The sequence below is a fragment of the Melanotaenia boesemani genome, chromosome 1 (genome assembly GCF_017639745.1).
Source record: "Melanotaenia boesemani isolate fMelBoe1 chromosome 1, fMelBoe1.pri, whole genome shotgun sequence".
NCBI lineage: Eukaryota > Metazoa > Chordata > Actinopteri > Atheriniformes > Melanotaeniidae > Melanotaenia > Melanotaenia boesemani.
The window spans coordinates 13,621,306-13,637,508 of record NC_055682.1 but is presented as its reverse complement, the minus strand read 5'-3'; the positions used below and the strand labels follow the sequence as shown (position 1 = coordinate 13,637,508).

The 16,203-nt window shown below is 36.7% G+C and overlaps 1 protein-coding gene across 1 annotated transcript in view; it reads right to left on the bottom strand.

The window, feature by feature from the left end:
- The window catches only part of pde8a (phosphodiesterase 8A), a 54,444-nt gene extending 50,973 nt beyond the window's left edge, over nt 1-3,471 (bottom strand). The window contains exon 1 of the mRNA XM_041982191.1: nt 1,973-3,471. Coding sequence (XP_041838125.1) covers nt 1,973-2,125 — 153 coding nt within the window. The 5' untranslated portion in view covers nt 2,126-3,471. The remainder of the gene's footprint in view (nt 1-1,972) is intronic.
- Between the last annotated feature and the right edge of the window lie 12,732 nt (nt 3,472-16,203).

Sequence of the window (16,203 nt, the reverse complement as noted above, 5' to 3'; positions counted from 1 at the left end):
CTCGCCCTGCCCCTTTCTCTAGGTATTAAAAACAAAAATGTAAGCAAAGATACCGCACAGTCTTAACATTTGCTTAATTCAGTTTTGTAATGCTCTGAACTTATTGCCAATAGTGTAGGTGTGGATCACAGTTACTGTCCTTTAGGAGATAAATGTGTAAATTCACAGTTGTTAAAGCACAAACCTGCACATAGAGACTAAACCCATCACAGAAAGTATTTAAGAGATCAGTCCAAGATACTTTATCTAGGTCTATTTTACAGAAAATATGCCAATATGTTGTTTTCATATAATTTGTTTTAAACATTACGAAGAATATCACTGTTTCAGAGCTGCGGCCCTGAAAGCATCTATGGCTTCTTGCTTGCTCGGATCAACAGTCCAAAACCCAAAGATACTCGTCAATATGATGACTCAACTGCTTATTTCCGTACCATTATCTCCGATCAGCTTGTGGGATATTATGTATTTCTACAGTTACAAAAACTAGTGCCACCTTTAGATAAGACTAATATACTGCAAGGAATTAAGGATTTTTCTGTGACATTGTGCTGCAAAGGGTCTTATTAAATCTACAGGTACACAATTCCTCAGAAATCAATCTATTGATCACTTTCAAGGGAACAAATCAAAAGAACTACGGCAAGCAGCAGCAGAAGTTCATATTACTCGTCCTTGAATGCATCACAACAAGCTGATGCACACGTGGTTTTTAATGAAAGAAACTTTAATGTAGTTTCCTGTACATTACAGTGAAATTAAATCTGCCAACTCACTGAGAAAACCTCAGATGATGTTAAAGATGACACCTCACCGAACAGGGATTAACCATTTCCAGCTGGAGAAGATTTGTATACCATTAGTCTAACTCAATCACGGAGCTAATTCAATCAAAGGCACAGTGGGCGTCCTGACGTGGGGGCATCTGTCACACTGACTTCTCACTGCATCCTGGGGTGACATTTGGCCACAAAATTCAGCTTGACAGAGGCCCTCAAATAAAATAGTCTGCAGTCTGTCAGACAAAACACACACATACTACACAGATGCGGTCATGAACAGCTAAACTGGGAAGGCAGAATTACTTTTTTTTTTTCTAGAGGGTACTTTGCATTTGCAGATACCTAAAGTTGCATTAGTCTGAATGTTATAAATAACCTTTGACTTTATCATCATCATCTTGATTAGAAGACCTGCTTATTCTGTATACAGGCAGGCACAGCCCAGATTATGTTTAGCTTATTACTTACAGGCCAAAACATAAATGGGACTGTTTTTTTTTTTTTTTTTTTTTTTTTAAAAATACATTTCTGAATGAAACAGTAAGGCCTCGATAAGAACCCACAAGGGAGGACAGTTCATTGAGTAACATAGAAAGGTAAAAGAGAGGCCAAAAGGTGTGTCAGCTGAATAAAGAGCTGTGTTTGACAACAAATGTCACTGTTTTATGCCTAGATTTCCATTCTATAAGTCAACATCATTCCGGCAGTAGGATTACAAGTGGAGGGAACATTTTGAGCCACCAAAGCACAAGCTTACGTTATCCTGAAACTACAAAGAAAACAATACTTTCAGTTAGTGTAAAGGGCCGGTGACCCCACAACTTCCACAAAGTGTGTGTATCAAGGCCCATTTCCTTTAGAGTTTAGAAAAACAGCAAATTTGGAACGTCAAGAGAGGAAATTTTGAAGGTAGAAGGGATTATTTGTAGAAAATATAAATAAAGAATGTCCCTGCTGTGTTAACAAATACTTTAAATTTAACATAGTTTGCACCTTTTCTTGCCTCGGGTTGTCTTATAAATATTTTTTTCTATAATATCCCCCTTGTTGCTTTGCAATTATGCTTGTTTCATGTCCTTAATATAGACTAACTTTAATGGGCCAAACAAAAATAAAAATCCTACTTTTCACTCATGTACACACACACTTCTGTGTCTCTGTAAGAATGTAGTGAATACTGGTTCTCTCACCTTGCAGCTTGGGGGTTTTAGGGGTAGTCCAGAGGCAGGATTTCCTTGATGCTGAGTGGTATTAGTCTGCTGGGGTGAGTGGGAATCCTCGGACTCTTTTCCACTGTGGTAGACCACCCTATCAGATATATGAATACTTGAAGCACAGCCCATGCTTCAACCCACTTCAGCCTTTTTCTTTTTGCGCAAGTGCTTTACTTTGAGGCTACAAGAGTGTCATTCGCCTTCTTTGTGCTTTGTGAAGGTCCACTCTTCCTCCTAGGGTTCTTTTTTAGTATAAATACATATATGTATGTATCATCTAGGCCACAGCAAAGCCGGCTCTCCAATTGCTCTAACACAAGGCATGAATAATATATCTATCTAACCCCCACCCCCCGATCAGGAAGCTGATTTCCTCCCTCTGTTTTTCACAGAAGTTAATTGGAGATTTTTAATCAAAGCAGCTGTCTTGTCCTCGAAAACTTGCTTTCCGTTATTCTTCAGCTGCTCAGATCCCCATGGACGATTTGATCCCTCACTAGGGCTCCTCTCTGGCCTTCTTCGTACCACATCACAATTTTCTCATTTTCCTCAACTTCACTGTTATCAAATAGGCCCAAAACACACCATGCAGTCCCCCCGTCAGCTTCATGCATTAGTTTTATCCATTTTTTGTGTCCAAGCTTTTATGTGCAAACGTTTTCTCCCACATCGGAGCCATCAAAAGATGATGCTTTTTTTTTCTTTTTTTTTCTTTTTAGCTCTCTCTTCAACAATCTGATTGCCCTCTTCAGCTCAAGACACGGGCCATAAACCGATTCTCACGACACTTTGCTCCAGTCCTGAGCGGCTCATCATCAACAGGCTGAAATATTCACACTGCAGAGTGTTATTCTGGTCGGTCGCTCCCATGTCAAACACCCTTTATAAAACATAATGCCATGTAGCCCGACAGACCACTCCAATTACCAGCCCAAAATTCACATGTTTAGAAAGCAGAGAAATCTTCGTGGATGGTTCGCAGTCTTCATTCAGGCATCCGCTGCCCGGTTGAGGATGTTCCGCCTGATATAAGAGGTCCAAAACCCGGGTGCAATTGGCTACGGTGTTACCAGGCTCCGCGATTTTCTCTCATTCTGGAGGTTAAAAAAAAAAAAAAAAAAAAAGGATGTAGAGGCTGTCAAATTGTGATGTGTGGAGGTACCTCCTCTGGAGAATGCACTCGCTTGAAAGAGACACACGGAGGAGGAAAAAAAATCTTTAAAAAAAGAAAGAAAAAAAAGACCGCTCCGTGTCCACAAGTTTCAGATCTGAAAGCGGGGACGGATTATTTTAGGCTGACGCGGACGGAGGTAAGGCAGAATCGAGCTACATAATGCTGATTTAATGTTTGTCTTTTCTCTGCCTTTTCTGGCGTTTGCCCTTCCAATTCTTCAGCACTGCTTGACAGCGGCACATCCAATAAAAGCACCCGCAAGGATTGACCTACAGCCTTTACTGACGTTAATGCAAATGAGCTGCGCGCAGCTAATGGGAGTCGCGCTCGGCGCCGCTGGGTGGTCCTCCGCTTTCCGTGGGAACTTTGAAAACAGAGAGAGAGCTCTCACACAGCAGCTCCGAGCTGGCTGCAGGTAGGCTGTCTGAGCCGTTCTGTCTGTGGGCTGCATATCCTAACTGGGTGCAATGGGATTTTGGTGAGATTTTTAAAAAATGTTTTACCTTCTGTTAAATAAATAATTGACTGTGACAGACGAAAGCTGTTGGGATGCAGGAGCATTTAGCAAAACATGTAATTATAAAATTATTTTACATACGAAATGTTTATAAAATCATTAACTAATGCAGAAAATGTTTATTTATATTAGATTATTGTGATTACTAGTTAATGTGACTGATTGTTTTGAGTTGGGTAAACTGTTATCGGTTAAAACATTGATTTAATAGTTTATATTCTATCATTTGATTTATGGTTGGTCTGCAGTAAATATAAAAAATTCCAATATACTGCCTTCAAATAACGTTTTTACCCCAAATTTGTCATTTAATGAGATATACTATTTTGTTTTCATAATTTTTTGAGGCCTTAATGAAGTTATTTTTGTTTAAACGCCAGAGAGAGACTGTTTAAAAGCTCAAGAAAGGATCAGCCTCTTTTGAGATTGGCATTAAAACCCTTTAGGTAGCTTATATTATTAAAATTTAAAGTAATTTTTAAACCCAATAGTCCACTAGATTTGCTACAACTAGGGGTTGCAATATTTTACCTGGCCTGAGTTTGCTTTCACAATGCACTTTGTTGAATAAATCAAACCATTTGAATAATGTATTCACCCCCTTTATCAAGAATTATTGAAGGATTAGAGAAGACAAACAGTGAACAAAATAAAAACTTGCTAATTTAATGGTTAATTTGAGGCAACCTCTGTTTGCGCCACTTAAATTGTTATCCACTTGCTGCATATGGTTCACCAAAATGTACATTTTTAGGCAGAGCAGAATTTATTCTTTAATGCACATTGGAGATCTCTTGCACATTCACATCCCCCCAAATAACCAGACTTTCCAACCAAACAAACAAGCGTTTGATTAAGAAGGGCTAGTGTGAATGTACCCTACAAGTAAAAAGCTTCAAAGCTCAAAGCTCAAAGTAGCACACACAGGAAACCAAGCTCAGACTAACACACACTGATCTGGTAGGGAAACACTTGATTGGCAGTTTAAGTCTGAAGTATTTACATCCCTTATCTGCAGTTTGACACGAGTCAAAAATCACTTGGTAATTCCTCCATCATAAACCGGCCAAATAAACTGTGGCTATGTTGTCAGTCCTTTACTCCATGTTTTACTTTTAGAGGCAGATGTTGAGCGCAAAGGCTTATATGGACTAAGTTTAGCAGTGCTGCAAGTTTAATTGTGTACTGACAGATTACAGTATGATGCTCCATTTATTGACTAATAGAAATTAGGATTTCCAAATTCCTAATGGGGAAAGACAAAAAAGTTTAGTTTTATTTGTTTTATAAAACATTAAATAATAAAGCTGGTATAGTATTATTATCACATGTCTTTCTTAAGTTAAACTATACAACTGTGGATAAGAACTTGCTGTTTATACCAAAACAAAAAGCAAGAGCAAAAGAAAATAAACATTCCTTTTCTTGAAGTTTAAGTTGGATGAAGATGATGAGGCTGGATATTTGTCCTCTGAGGTGGATGAGATATTTTCAAACACAAATGACAGGGTTATGATTTTTTTTAGTTTTTGAGTTAGAAGTGACTTCAGAACTCAAGATAGTCACAAGCACAGAAAAGGTGTTTAAACATCCCTTCAGAATATTAAAATTGCAGTTTGTCATAGCTAAATGAAACCAACAGCTAGCTAGCTATTTTAGGGAATAAAATCTTTTCTGCCTGATCAGTTTAGTCAGCTGTTGTGCAGAACTACCGTAGACATGATGAATTATTATCATATTTAATCAAAAGTGCCAATTCAATAAAAATATGTTTTACATGCCAAGGACGTACGGCAACATCAAGGGACATTTTTTCCAACATACCTTCTTAGCAGATTTTTTTTTTTTTTTCTTTTTACTAAGCCACAAATCAGCAATGAAAGTTAGCTACATGCTATCATGCAAGCAAAACAGAGCTAACTTTTTCCTGCACATAAGATCATGCCAGATAGCACACTGTGCACATGTTTCAGTTTAATTTAATACGTAGCTCTGTCTCTATGGCTGTGGCCCAGTCTGTTTTTTAATGAACACTGAACATTTTCCTATAAACAACCTGAATTACTAATATGCATGTTAGCCACGTCTGACCTCTGAGATCAGAAGTTCAGACTTACTTTGCTTTAACATTAAAGGACAATCATGCTTTAATTCATTGAGCATTACATGTTGAATGATTATCATTGTGGTGGAAATCTTCCTGCTCATCTTATGCATATCTGGCAGTAACGTTTACATTTTATCATCCAAAGACAATAAAACTGAAAGATCTATTTTCCATTGTCATAGTTATCATTGAACCCTTTTTTATTTATTTCAAACCCCAGCTTCTACTTTTTTAAATATCTTGGATCAGATTTTGACATTATTCGTCATTTACTATTTTACCATCTGTGTTTATTTGTGTCTTTTTGTTTGTTTTCACTAAGAAGAGATTTCAGCCTGTCAATGACGTTTGTGGAGATTCGTATTTAATCTGTCAGATGATTAGATTTCCAGTAGTGTTGGGAATAGTGGCGTAAAACATCAGCAACTCTTATTACCTCTGCCAAACAGCTTATGTGGTTTGTACAATTTGTATGACTATTTGTTGGCAGAATTCCTCAGAAAGTTATGAATAGATTAGTTAGCAATTTCTCTGGACTTGGGGCATGGCCCATTTCAGAAGCTTTGGATATCAATGTGGATCTGAATCTGGATTTTGTCAGGCTTGGCAGAGGTCAACAGTCTTAGACTGTTATTGTTCTTATCTGCACGTATGATGTTTGATCATTTAGGCATTTACAGGCTTTAATTAGGATTAGACTGTTACTCCTGGCTCAACAAATAGTTTAATATAAAAAGTTGAATTATGTGTCTCTAACTATATGAGTCTCTCATGTTGTAAAATTCTGGATGCTAGTCACTTCCAGCTGCAGCAAATATCTACAACATTTATCAAACTAAATTACAATAATTTATTAACAGTATAAAAACAGATTTAAGACGTATGTGTTGTAAAGTGTTTCTTTGACACCAGCCATGATTTGAAGTCTTTTGTTCGCAAACATGTCCTCAGCAGTATTAGAAAAAAGGAACAACTGACAAAGTTTGTTATGCCTGCCTGCTTGTCATTTGATGCTTTTCTTGGAATACAGAAGGAGGGTGTGCAATACAAAAAGTCAAGAGATGGGATGTTTGTATTGAAGAAACATTTTTTTTCTCTACTTGTTTTTTTATGGAGTTTGGTAGTGTGACGGGACTAAGAAGAAGGGTTGTGGTGTATTCCAACAAACTGACATGCATCTGGCAGAGATGTGCAGAAAGATGTTGCTGATAAGAAGGTTTAGACTGAAGAAAAAGGCATGGGATCATTTAGGGAGCATTCCAGCACTTTATTTATGCACCTCCATAAACCTGGTAGACTGGAAATATGCAGATAAAGGAAAAAAAGGAAAAGATATTCTACAATTTATAAAGCCAGTAACATATTTTCCTTAGAAGTCTTATTCCCCATCTTTTAAACTAAAAGCCTTGGCTTTATATGTATAATGAAACCTTTTCTTCTGTTGTGTTCACAGTCAAACTGGGATTAACCATCATAACATGTTTTCTCTTAACAAAGGGCCTAACAGGCAGAGAAGTACTCCCAATGACATAAACTGACCTTTATGTGCCAAGCTTTGGAAGCTTCAGGAGGCTAAAAGCTTCCTAGAGCTGCAGAAGAGGCTGTTTTTCTTAGTAGTGTGTGTAAAGCATGAAAACATTTAGTGTTTGTATCAGTAAGTTACTTTTTGCAGCTCAAAGCAGCATCTCACATGCTTTTCGTTCCTATAGGGAAGCCCTGAAAACCAAACCCGACTCTCAAACAAGGACTTCAAAATCCCCGTAAATCACATGCTCTAATGCTTTACTGCTTCAATAAAACAAAAGAACGGCAGTTTTAAACAAACAGTATGTGTGTAAATACATCCATGCTAGAGATTTGACAGATGATGGCACATAAATGATTCCACTGGCAGATCACACGCAGTTCTTTTTATTTTTTTGTTTGCTAACAGTGACGCTGGCTACAGTACTTAAGGGGGTGGGGTGGGGGTGACATGTTTACTGTTGCCTTCTCGTTTATCATATATGTGTGTTTAGCTATCAGTTATCGTCATTGTACTTTGTGCTGCTGCATTCTTCAGCAGGGCCTCTGTAGGAAACTCATTTGTTTATGTTTACTTTACTGTCCGATGCCGTGTGATATCTACATAGTATGCAAAAATTCATTGTGTCAGTGCTATGGTTCAAAGTTTCCAGGAAATGCAAACAAAGTTCTTTTTTTTACGCATAGAAGTTGTTGGGTTTACAGTGAAAGTGTGAAGTTTCTGCGCTTTCGTTTATAAAAATTCCACCACAGATTTTTTTTAATGAACATTTTCAGAGTTATTATATCAGACTCCACTTCATCAGAATGAAGTGGCTGATGGCTGGTACAACACTCCCCATGTACAATGCAATGAGCTTCATTTAAGTAAGACAATGTCATACTTTATTTATAAAGTCTTGAATGCAATAGTATGATGTATAATTTCTTGTTCCTTGAAACTAAGACCCTAAATAAATTTAAGTGTAATTTTATTATTATTATTATTATTGTTATTTGTAATTTTCTCAGCTGCATTCAGTATCAATAAATTTATAAAATAATCATGTGTAAATGTATAATTATATAGATAACAGAAATAACAGAAAAAATGTTACATGTTACAAACTTTACTTATTCAGTCATATATGTGGTTCTTGTGGCAGCTTGTTGCCGTATGGTCATATTGTGTTTTTCTTCCTATCTTCCTGAGAACTATTTTTCAGTTTTAGCATGTTTTACATATATATATATATATATATGCAGATTTGGATGCCCTGCTGCTTTTGGGATTTTTCCTGATAATTTTGGCTTTTTTTTTATCGTCTGTTGTGATGAGTTACCATGCCAACAGGAAAGTTGTTTACATGTGGGAGCTTTCCAAAAGTCCAAGCAAAGTCCTGACTAACACGCCCACACACACACACACACACACTTTGATCAAGCTGAATGGGAGATGTTGAGCTTGATGATGATGAGGGCAGAAACAAAGTGAAAAGAACGAAGGAGGAAGTTCAAACTTTTTCCTCCCTGGATCGTCATGAGGAGTGTGCTATCACGAGCAAACAAAGTGGATGAGCTTGAAGCGATAGCAAAGACACAGTGGGAACATCAGGAATGCAGTATTTTATAGAGACATGGCTGTAGGAGCGCTAGACTCAGATTAGACGGGCACACACAGACTGCAGACGGGGCTGGAAGAGTTTATGTCTTATTCTGTCTTTTTCTACGCCATCTGTTGAGCTGTTAGCTATGAGTTTCAGTCCATGTTTTCTACTGAGAGAGTTCACCTGTGTTACCTGTTGATGGTGGATTTGACGTCATTAGCTCTGATGTTGCCAAGTTACAAACATAACTTCCCAGCACATACATTATCATCTCAGAAGATTTCAACCATGTCTTTCTCTCTGCTACACTTATAGCTTTCCAACAGTTTGCCAAATTTATTTATTCATACATTTATACTCAATAAAATATACAGCAAAAATATAATTGCCTCTATAAGATAAATACAATATTATCTCAACAGATTTCTTGTTGTTCTCAAGGACTTTTAGACTTGTTTTCAGAGTGTTTGATATCAACAATTAAAATACATTAATATTAATAATATTGTAAATATTGTGATTCAATGTGATTCAATCACAGGGTTCTTCAATGTAGTGAAAAATTGTGACATTGATAAATGCTTTATTTATATTAAAATATGTCCAGTTTATTTATTTTTTATTTATTTATTGGTTGATTTAAACAATATTTTTACCAAAGTTTGTAAAAAGTACCTGAATATTTTGTGAGAAAAGCACGCTGACGTAGTGTTTTATCTGTTAGGTCCACCAGGGGGCGCCAGAAGAGTAAACCTTCCACTAACCTGGACATAAAACTTCAGCCTCTTTCTGAACTGAACATAAACAGTAAGTATGATAAAATGATAGAAACTCTTTACACCTGCTATCATATAATGTTGATGATCTGGGAAAAAATAATTTATATGCATATATATGAAGGAAAAGTTGTTCTAATTATCTCCACTTTCATGGAAATATAACACAACTGTGTACAGCTGTTCAGTTGTGTACCATATTATTGCAGTTTGCAAATTCATCTTACCAAATTTGTTGATGCTTCTACATATATATATATATATATATATATATATATATATATATATATATATATATATATAGTATACTGTATATATAAACACTGTTGCAGCTCTAGTTGTATAGTTGAGGTTTTTGAACTGTACTTGGGCTGTGTCCCACAGTATGTCCAGACACAACACGGAAGAAAACCTAAACAGATTTTCTTTCTGAACTTTGGCCATACTGCTGTATCATGTATTGTCTGCACAGATTGTGCTAACAGTATCTTGATTCAGTGTGTGGTTCCCGGACATGATCCAACACAAAACTGGTAATTTAGTTGACATTAAACAACAGAGACCTTGCTTAAAGCATTCAATCAGAGCATGTGCACAATTTCCAGCTGACACAGTTGAAACTATTGAAAATCTTCTGTTTTGGGTTGATGACACTTAGAACTGAATTTATGCTTTTTCTTTAGCCATGAATTGTAGTTTAAGTTAATTTGAAGCAACTTCCCTTCAACCAAACTAAAAATAGATGGCATCCTTATACAAGTCCACATCATCATGTTAAAGGAACTTGATTTTCTAACAAAAAAGGCTATTATTGTAAGATTACAGTGGGTTAGATATTGTATGGTGATAATAGTTTTGTTAGGGAACTGTATTTATACAATGCCTCTGTCATGGACTATTACTGAGTGGTTGTCTTTCTTTTTCTAATCTGTCAACAATGCTTTTCAATGAAAATCTGCACATTAACAAGTTCTTCTTCAGGTTCGTTTTGCAAACATCTGTATGTTCCTGTCAAGACAAATGCAGTCACATTTTTAAACTCTACGCATCATTACAATGAGACATTGTGACATTAACAGGTGCAGGAATGTGTAACTAAATCAAAGGTCAATGACAGAAAAATTTAATATATCTTTAAAAACTGTCTCTGTTCATATCAGTTTACTGAAATAATTTTTATGTTTTAATTCTCTTAGTAGGGCTGGGCGGATTGATCCAGTTATCAACAATTGCTTTACCACGGCTAGTATCACTAACAATACCAGCGTGATGAGATTGATATGTTTCTTACAGTGCTTTGGGGGCAAAAAGCCAAAGAATAAGAGCCAGCCAATATTAGGTTTTGCTTTTGTTTGGCTAATTTGCAAAATTGACTTTACTTTTCTCAAACAATTGCCAAAGGAAAAAGACAGTTATTTTATTATTATGTTATATTGTTGATGTTATTTTATATTGTTTACAATTTTTTTTATTTAACCTTTATTAAACCAGGAAGTCCCATTAAGATTCAGAATCTCTTTTACAAGAGAGACTTGGCCAAGGTAGCAGCCAAATACAGTTTACAAATACATAAAAATTAAGCCAAATAAACACATTAAGATTTAGAACAACTATTTAAAAAAAAAAAAAAAAAAAAAAAAAAGCTTAAATTTAAAATTTTCAGTTCTGCCATTAAGTTTGTTAACAAAAACTGTAATAATTGTTATGCTGTATTTGATTCTAATAATGATGATCAATAATTAAGGGCAAAATCATTACATGATTTCAAGCAAAAAGTATCAATACTTGCCCTTGATTTATTTGGTATCAATACCAAAATTTCAGTATCGCCCAGTCATCTCTTAGAATGACCCACTCACTGTGGGTCTACACACATGGAAGCTGCCATATTTGTGCTTCCATTTTTACTACAGTGTCTCTGAATGGACAAACAACTCTGTGGTGGGGTCATCGCTGCAGCTGAGGTCACCAGAAGCCTGTATAACAAAGCTGGAATTTCTCTTATCTAGGTAATCTCAGGGTTAACACTGGGTTTTCTGTACTACAAAGCTGGTTTAATTCTTACTGGGGCCCATCACAATAGTAACTTATGTTGAACAACCAACCTGCTCCAGAGCAGGTTATGTTCTGGATAAGAGAGCAACTAGTATAAAAGCACCACCTCCTGACCAATCAGATCTCTTGGAGAGTGGCCGCCCATTCTTAAAAAAATCCTGTCCATGTTGGTGGTTGTTCAAGAGAGGAGAGGAAGTGTTTTTAGAGATAGATGCATTCTTTTGATGACGAAATAAAGCCTTGTCACTGAGCACTTTGAAGAAAGTTTTTTGTATTTGTTCTTGCAACCAATCCGGTTAGGTCCACTAGGGTTGCATCTGAAATAATGAGGTTAATAATAAGGGTCACACATGGCAGAACTGCAGGATCATGAATTTATGGATTGCACAGCTACTCGTGCTGTCATGGTGATGAATTATTATTACAACACAAAACGCGCTCACACAGAGTGCTGAGCCTCAAAAGAACTGAATGGAAAATGTATAAAGGAAAGGAAGGACACTGAAGGAACGCTCTGTCTGAAATGTCTGGCGTGTAATAATGTGAAATTGAGTGATCAGAGTGCTGTGTTTATATCGTCCCATGAATTAATATAGTATGATCTCACAAATTTCTGCCAGCATTCCTCCCTGGCTGTTGCTGTAAGCAGTGTTGCTTTTGGCCTGGATGATGTGTTTGAATTTTTCATATTTTTGAAGAATAATTGCTTCTCCGTGGTAAAGTAGGCTGCTCTGCAGTGTTTTATCCATGTCTGCAATTGGTCAGATGCTGCAAACACCACCTCATTTACGTGAGCTTGCACCGATCGAGATTGGAAATCCCTGTGTTCAATTACCGAGTTGATAACCAGCTTCGTCACAGCACCTATCGTCGTACAGGCCTCAGATCCACTTGCGGAAAAAAACATGTTTATATCTGGAAGAATTTTGGCCACTGATGGCCACTGTCGATTCACAAGCCTTTAAAACAATTTCTTTGCCCATCTGTACCACTAGATGTCAGTGATTCTTACCTTTACATTCAAGTGAAAAGGAAAACAGGGAAGTCTCCAGCCTTTTCCTAGTTGGGTTAATCTGCTGTTTTAAGTAAGTTTAACTTTACTCTGTAAGTCAGAACCATAGTTTGTACATTTAACAAAGGAAGCCCTCACATAGCGCAGCGTAAATGGAAACTTAACTGTTTGCAGGACACATTCACCTCTGGCTTAGGTGGATTTGCATGTGTCTTCTCTCCCCTCTTGTCTTGACCTGGCTAATATTGGATGATTCTGATTTATGGTTTTGGTTGTCTTATTCTGTTTTGTTGTTGTTGCTACTCTGACTTCTAATTCTGGCCTTAATTTGAGCCATAATGTCTCTAAACATGAAGAGGAACGGAGGAGTTGACAACTGTAGTCCTGCTTGCACTGAAGCCTGATCATTACCAGATTATGATCAATTCTTCTGTTTAAAGACAGTTGCTGAGGCAGCTGCAGTTGCACAATTAGGCAGCTGTACAAACAGCAATCCATCCACACAAAAAGACTACATACACATAAATGGTACACAGCTGAACAGCTGTAAACAGAAGCAACTTGGTTTCTAGTAAATCCTGTTATGATACATTGCAAGCACCTTTAGTCCATAGTGTGGTACTGGCTGCTATTGCTGCAATAAGCAGCTACAGGCCCTGTAACATCTGTAGCCAGGTCATGCTGCAGAGCGCTAGTGTGACAAAGGGAAGCAGTCAAGTAGGCAGCATGCTTGCCAAATGACATGTCAAAGAGGTGTAAATAGTCAGGACGAGTAAACTGGAGGCAAGCTGCTTTGGTACTTCTGAATTAAATGCCGTCACTGCAGATTCTGAGAAAAGTCAATCAATTAATTGAGGGAAAAGTTTTATGCAAGCTCTGATGTCAAAAAGCAACTTTTAGAGCACATTTATTTAATCCATCAAGTAGTTTTCTGTTTATTATTTTACTTTCATGTTTTAAAATACAATAATTTTGCTTTGTTGGTGAGTAATGATAAATGTAAACTAGTTTCTCATTCTTTGAAATTTACCAACCTGCCATTAGTCAGGAATTATGCAAATATACGACATGAACTCTGTTGCATAAATGAAAAACAGTCCTAAAATTGTTCAGACTTTGTTGCTTTGATTGCTCAGCCAGTTACAATACCAAGTAAGAAGCAATGATAGAAAAAGTAAATGTACATACATTTATGTGTGAATACAACAGCAAAAAAATATGTTTAAGAAGATCTTATCTAACATTTGCATACAGCAACATCTATGCAAAAGCTAAAAAATAAATAAATGAATAAAACACTGACTGAATCCATCATATTTTGTGGTGCACAAGGGTAATCAGAACTGATAGCTAATTTGTAAGTAATACTCATTTTATATTTATTCAAAACATTTATATTATATTATTATATTAATCCACTTTTGCATTGTGTGCTGATAAGAGTTTCTGCCTCATACGTGTATATGCTGATATGTGACCTATGTTGCTTTGTCAATATTGTGGATATGGACAAATATAGCTGATAAGAATGTCATCACAAAAACTGTAATCTTGGATCCCCATGCTTGTTGTGGTGTAAACAAAACTTGTTTCCCTGTACACAGTGTCCAAACAGAAATTCAAAATATTACCATTATGCATTCTCTGAAGAGACCACACGTGTCAAACGATGGAGAAAGTTTGAACTTTAGTCTCCACAGATCCACTAGAATTTCTCTGATGCTCATGGGTGAAAAAGATAGTATCGCCCCTTGGGTGCAGAAGTTGCAGACTTTTAATAATAGTATCTTCAAATTGAACTTTAGGGCGTAAAGCAGGTTGCATCTTCATTATGTCACCATTTCTATTTTTTTAGCAAGGTTTCCATGATTATAAATGATACAACATTTCTTCTTTTGACACATCATCCTGGTTAATGTTTACAGTGCTACAGTAAATGTGGTATCACATTGAGTTCAAACAGTGGCACAGGTGAATGGGGCCCTCGTTCACAGGTTAGCGTTATCCACAATGGCCTACTTTATTCACCTGACCATGTTACATTAGCAGTGGGGTGTGAGTAAGTGCATGGACTCCATTGCTGCACTCAAGAACTTTTATGCTTTCATATACTTAATTTAAAATAGAAATACAGTCTTGTAAAAAAGAAGAAATACTCTTTCAATCCTCAAGTTTTATCATCAAGTAACTGAAACCTCAGATGAACAACAGCACATGGCATATTCCGCTCTGTGATTTTATATTTGAGAAAAACAAAGCCTAATTTGTTTGCTGTGTTTGGTTTTTACTAAATGCGGTGCTATGCACTACAGTTAAATATCTCCACTTTGGTCTCATCTATCTAAAGGGGTTTGTTTTCAGAGTTTTCCAAAAACTTTTGCTTTCCGTTTATCAAGTGAATTCACTTTATACTGATACACAACTATAGCCCCTGAACTGCCAGGTTTACTTTCTTTTTGTTTTGATGTTTTTGTACTTTGAAATTGATTGCATTTAGTTGAAGCTCCTGGGATTGGCTCAAGCCCCCTTGCATCCCTGAACTGGATTAAGTGATACAGAAAATGGATGGATGGACAGTTATTAGTTATAACTACACTCTTCAGAACAGTTGTTTGACCCAAAATATACAGCTCTGGTTCTAAAATACTTGTAAATGTAATGAGTTGAAGATTGCTCACAACATAAATGATAAAATTTTTTCTCCAGGTACCAGTTTAACTTTACCCAAACAAAACATATAATCACAATGGCAAAAGGGTTCTATTTATAGTTTACTTCTCCAATTTTGCTGACCACTAAAAGTATTTTTACAATGGCGATCACATTCACCTATTCAGACACACATTCACACTGGCAAAACTTTTACTTGCAGTAACATTAAGACCTATACTCATGTACAACATTTTAATTTCTCTGTTATCACCACTGTTGTGAAATAAAAGTATAGATATTCCATCCATCCACTATACCTGCTCATGCCAATGCAGGGTCACAGGAGGACTGAGGGGCTGGGTAAGTACAGCCTCTGTACAAGGTGGCAGTCCATTTCAGGGCCAACACATAAAGACAAACAACCACTCATACCTAAGGAGAATTTGGAAACACCAGTTAACCTAACATGCATGTTTTTGGAATGTGGGGGGAGAGACCTGGAGAGAACCACCACATGCACAGAGAGAACATGCAAACTCCACACAGAAAGACTTAAGCTGAGGTTTCAAACCAGCAAACTTTTTGGGGTGGACAGTGCTAACCACCATACCACCGTGCTACAAATATATTAAAACCAAAGAGTAAACACCCCGCCCCCCCAAAAAAAGATATAATCACAAATCTTTTTAATTACATTTAATGGCATTGCATATAAAACATCTCATGCATTCCTCTGTTGACCCACAACTTTCCTTGAATTCATTGTTTCAAAAATAAATCAAGGCAGTTACATCTGACATCCCA